Below are 5935 nucleotides of genomic sequence, written 5' to 3'. Positions count from 1 at the left end.
ATGGAAGTTGAAGCTTACATTTCAGCGCATCGGTAAAAATAATAATGTTGCGGATTTACCTCTAGCTAGTATTAATTTGGAGCTGAAATGAGGCCTTTACCTAATGTCTACCGACTAACCATCAGTTGAATTTAGGTATATCTATTATGCATTTAGGCTCTAAGTTTTTCTGAACTTTATCTAATTTAACTAAAAGCTCATTCATTGCGAATACTTTGTAGCTAGAATAGGTTTACTATCATGAACAAAAGCCCTTATTTATAAACATTTTTTGACATTTGTTGATTTATGTAAAACAAAACACCAAACAATTCCGATGTATTTAATGGGGGGACATTTTATTTTTATTTCATTTTTCCTCCTCTAGCCCCTCTTCCTCCTCCGGCTGATGCTGTTGTTGCTGCTGCTGCTCCTCATCGACCGGCATCTGCTGCGACGGAGGCTGCTGCTGTGGAACAATCTGCTGTTCTGGCAAAGGGCGGAGCACCTCCATGATTGCTCGCCGAACACGACGATTCTCATCTGGTGGATAGCTCTGAGCGATCATAAAGGCATATGATAACCTTTGTTGCCTGTTAAGGCCACCGCGTCCAGGGAGTCCTCCGCCGCCACCACCACCTCGTCCTGGGAAGCCGCCGCCTCCACCAACGCGCCCAGTATGACTGTGACCACGACCGGCCACACCGCGACGTGGTGGACGGCTGCCGCTTTCACCGAAGAAGTAAAAGTTCATTTTCTGCACAAAAAAAAAAATGAAAATAATAAACATTTTATAACAAATATTGTGCGCTTACTTTAAAAAGATTCCTGTAAAACCGCGTGCTCACTTCAGGATTCCAGTAAATTTGATTTACCGGAATTTAGTTTCCGATATATTCATCGATATGGTGGGGGAAGCAGCCCTATCGATATATCGAAATATTTTGTATATATTTTATATGCAATATATAATATATACATTACCAAAATGCTTGGAATGTCAATTCCATTCATGGGGCATGCATATATTATACAATTCTTAAATGGTCAATAGGAATATTTTTTGGCGGGCTATTCATCGATAGGGAGTGGGAGGCGGCCCTATCGAAATGAATAAGTCGCAAAAAGAAAACGCTAGTTTCTCAAAATCTGACGGTTAGAGCGAATTAAGATTTAATTCGAAATTAGAGAATATTTTTCCCTATTGTTTGAGATACCGTGCAAGTTTGCACGCGTTCATTTAAGGGAGTAAGATTTTTGTAAAAGTTAGCGTCGATTGTGCTTGTCGGGGAGGGGCATACAGTCCGTCGTAAAATATACTAAAACAATTTAAAAGGAACGAAATAGGTAATTTTCCCAGATTTTGATGAAAATCCTACCAAATTCGTTTCTTAATATTTTATTCAACAAATTGCTATATTTATGGATTTTAGTATTTTTCTTAACATGGTTCCATGGTCTGGTTCAGCGAGTGGTTCTCTGCTGGTTCCATTTTTATAGTTCGCGCCTTAGATATCAGCCCAAATACACCACTCACTGTTATTTGATTTTCTCGAAATCTGAAAGTTAAAAACAATTGAAATTTTCACCAAATATTCGTTAATCTTCGCGTTCGTACGCGTTCGTAAATCGAAGTTATAAGTCTTACAACTTTTGAATGAACATTAATATTAATTAATTAATAATAAATATTTATTAATTTATAAAAATTTAAAAATAGAAATTATTTTCAATTTAAAGCTTTTCACTATTTTTTAGCTATTAAAAATAATAAAGAAATTTAAAAATGATTGGAAATAGGCAAATGCGTAGGTTAGTTAAGAAAGAGCAGGATAAATTGAAAGAAAGAATAAGACTTGCAGCAGCTGCATTTTGAAATTCTAAATTTTCTTCTAGGTCTCCTAGTTCTATATGATATGTTGAGGAAGGAATAGATGCAGAAATGGCAGATGTTGGCAAAGAAAATTATTTAAATGCCGAATTAAAAGAATGGTATTTAAGACATAAGCCTACAAGAAATTGTGCGACAGATTTAATAAATATTCTTAATCGTCACAATTTAAAAATAAAGCCATTTTATAGATTTAATTGCAGTAATAAACCTGATATTATGCAAATAAATGGGGGCTCTTATTTGCATATCGGTTTAAGCAAACAGTTAGAAAAAATTGCAGCTTTAGAAGATATACCGGAATACCTAAGTATTGATGTCAATATTGACGGACTTCCATTATTTAATAGTTCTTGTGCCCAATTGTGGCCAATTTTAATTCGAATTAATAACATTCGAAATCTTCCTGTTCTGCCAATAGGTGTTTTCATGGGGTATAACAAACCTCTTGATAGTGATGAATTTTTAAGTAAATTTATCACCGAGTTGTACGATATGATCCAGAATGGGAACACTATATTAAATAAAAAAGCTTAGGTCAATTATTTGCGATGCTCCTGCAAGAGCTTACGTGACAGGCACTCCTGGTCACACATCCAGCCATGGATGTACAAAGTGCTTGCAGGTTGCAACAAAAATTAATTCAGTTTTAACGTATAGCACAAAGTGTGAGGATACAATTTCCGACGAAGATTTTCGTACCAGAAAGCATCCTAGCCATCACACTTTGAAATATTTAAATGTACAGTCAGTCCGCTTTTGAAAAACTTGGAGTTTCAATGGTAACACAAGTTCCTCTTGATTGTATGCATCTGGTCGAACTAGGTGTAATGCGAAAATTTTTATATAGATTGTATAATAACAAAGTTGCAGAAAAATTGAGCAACATTGAAAAGGGAACTGTTTCAAAAACATTGACGTCAATAAGTAGGTATATTCCAAAAGAGTTTGCACGCATGCCGAGAACCTTGTTGGAGCTCCCAAACTGGAAGGCCACAGAATTCAGACAGTTTTTATTGTATACTGGGATTGTAGCTCTTAAGGATACAATAAAAAAAGATCAATATTATGCATTTTTGCTTTTGCATTGCGCATATACATTGCTCTGCTCTGAAAAACAAGGGCCTCAAAATATTAACGTTTCTCAGAAAATTTTAAATGTTTTAGTTGAAAATTTCCCTTTGATTTTTGGCGAGAACAGTGTTTCATACAATGTTCACGGCTTGCTTTATTTAAGCGATACAATCACAGTAGTCGGAGATCCGATTAATGATTCGTCTTACGCCTTTGAAAATTATTTGCAGACCCTAAAGCGTTTTGTCCGAAAACCCACACAAATTCTAGAACTAATATACAGGAAAATTTGTGAAGAGAAATTAGTGAAAAAAGAAGAGCAACACATTAAAATAGAAGGGAGAATTTTGAAATTAAAAGGTTGTCAGCTTAGCGGGAAAAGTCCCGATAATTTTTGTTTTGTTCAGGATATAGTTCCTATTAAAATAGATTCCTTAGTTGAAGAGGAGGGAGAAATTTTTATTATAGGAAAAAGATTCTCTGAGCTCTTTAGTTTTTATGATGAGCCAATAAGCTCCTTTGATGTGGGTATATGCGAGGGTATTTTAGAAGAGGATTCCGCTTTAGAAAGGTTTTCTGTAACTGATTTTTGTAGGAAAGCCATTATTCCAATGGCTTCCTCATAAAAATAAGATAGTTTTAATACCCTTGCTGCATTATTATTAGGCTTTTATTTCAATGGGAGGTTATTAGTCCGTAGGCGTCTTATAGGACGAATCGGGCATTTATAGAGCGAAATCGTTCTATATATCTTTAAAATATTCACCTACCCGGTTCAGAAACCGAAAAAAACCTTACCTAGGTATTATTTATTATTTATTATTTATTATTTATTATTTATTATTTATTATTTATTATTTATTATTTATTATTTATTATTTATTATTTCTTATTTCTTATTTCTTATTTCTTATTTCATTTCTTATTTCTTATTTCTTATTTCTTATTTCTTATTTCTTATTTCTTATTTCTTATTTCTTATTTCTTATTTCTTATTTCTTATTTCTTATTTCTTATTTCTTATTTCTTATTTCTTATTTCTTATTTCTTATTTCTTATTTCTTATTTCTTATTTCTTATTTCTTATTTCTTATTTCTTATTTCTTATTTCTTATTTCTTATTTCTTATTTCTTATTTCTTATTTCTTATTTCTTATTTCTTATTTCTTATTTCTTATTTCTTATTTCTTATTTCTTATTTCTTATTTCTTATTTCTTATTTCTTATTTCTTATTTCTTATTTCTTATTTCTTATTTCTTATTTCTTATTTCTTATTTCTTATTTCTTATTTCTTATTTCTTATTTCTTATTTCTTATTTCTTATTTCTTATTTCTTATTTCTTATTTCTTATTTCTTATTTCTTATTTCTTATTTCTTATTTCTTATTTCTTATTTCTTATTTCTTATTTCTTATTTCTTATTTCTTATTTCTTATTTCTTATTTCTTATTTCTTATTTCTTATTTCTTATTTCTTATTTCTTATTTCTTATTTCTTATTTCTTATTTCTTATTTCTTATTTCTTATTTCTTATTTCTTATTTCTTATTTCTTATTTCTTATTTCTTATTTCTTATTTCTTATTTCTTATTTCTTATTTCTTATTTCTTATTTCTTATTTCTTATTTCTTATTTCTTATTTCTTATTTTTTATTTATTAAGCTTTATTATGAGTGCTCCAGCTAAGAATTTCTCAATGGATCATGTTATGAGCCGTAAGTATTCACAGGCTGGCAAATCAGCATGTTCTATGTATATGTCTCTGATATTTTAGTAAATAATGATTTTGTTTGTTTCTACAGAGAACGATGCCTTTTGGGAAAAAATTGATAGTAAGTATTTTATAAAGTTTATTTACATTTTTTTAATAATTATTACATATGACAACATTTTAATCATTTAGGTCTACAGAAAGATGTGAAGGAGATGCGGGAGGATGTGGAGGTTATTAAATCTTCCCTTGCAGCGATGACTGATGCCATCGGTTCCCTAACTGCCTTTGTTAAGGTCGTTTTCAAGGAAAAGGCGCAGGACAAGAGTTCTCTGGAGGTCTCGTTTCCTCTAAAAACGGAAGAAGACCTCCAGAAAACGGATTCCTTAATAAATGAGGAATCATTGCCGAAACTTGTAAGCATTTCTTAACATTTAACCTTTTGTATATATTTTTTTTTCTTTTTAGACTAAGACGATGGTAGACATATTGAGGAAGGGAAAAGTAAACAAAACAATAAAAGATATCCTAGGCGAAGCAATTTACCTAGAGTACAATATAACATAGATGGTGCGAAGTGTAAAAAAAGCCTTCGAGACCATAAGAAGTTCTACTCTGCACATTTAGGTAATTATGTATTTTTTTTGTAGATTTTGATTTCGATTTATTTTCCATATTTTCCTTTTTCAGATGCAATTAGTCAAGTTGATGCAACGGAGCCACCTGCCAAACTCTTGACTAAAAGCCTTCGTTGCGCCAAAAATTTGGAGGCGCAGAACAAAAAAAGAAAAAGGAATGAAGACGTCTTGGAATGTGGTCCAAGCGCTTTTCAATATCTTAACAAACAATAACAAAAATCATCAATTCGTATCATAATTGACAAAGTTTGACTTAGAGCTGCTATGGATCCAGTAACTCCACCCTCTCAAGTGATCAGAGATTACGATGTGACCCTGAATCGTAACATCAACCAGAACCTTCTAAATGCACATGTCCTGAATGAGATCGCAACTTCTGAGCTTCTACCTATCCCGGTTCGTTTAGCTTTAGAGCTTCCTGCTGAGAAGCCGCATGTGTGGTTTGAAGCAGAGGGGACTAAACCCCGAATCACCATCCCGCACTCTTCCACCTACAATTGGGGTACTCTGTGCCAGATCGTTAAGAAAGGCCTGGAAGGTCATGACCTTCGGAGTGACGTGGCCCTGTGCTTTTTGCATAGATTCTTCCTCACGCTCCAAAGTGAGCCGTTGGATGATGATTGGACCTCATATGGGGTGACC

At 32.9% G+C, this 5935-nt stretch overlaps 1 protein-coding gene across 1 annotated transcript; it reads left to right on the top strand.

Annotated features, from left to right (window-relative positions):
- Positions 1-4640: 4640 nt before the first annotated feature.
- On the top strand, positions 4641-5222 carry LOC147643093 (uncharacterized). Its single transcript, XM_086836879.1, has 4 exons — positions 4641-4659; positions 4747-4776; positions 4848-5071; positions 5124-5222. Exons 1-4 carry the CDS (start codon positions 4641-4643, stop codon positions 5220-5222), a joined length of 372 nt encoding a protein of 123 aa, XP_086693005.1.
- Positions 5223-5935: the final 713 nt, after the last annotated feature.

This window comes from Drosophila serrata, unplaced genomic scaffold, assembly GCF_035046125.1.
Source record: "Drosophila serrata isolate PLE 108 unplaced genomic scaffold, ASM3504612v1 contig_293, whole genome shotgun sequence".
In the NCBI taxonomy this organism is placed as follows: Eukaryota; Metazoa; Arthropoda; class Insecta; order Diptera; family Drosophilidae; genus Drosophila; species Drosophila serrata.
The sequence above is the reverse complement of the archived record's forward strand: the minus strand, read 5'-3'. Positions and strand labels throughout refer to the sequence as shown.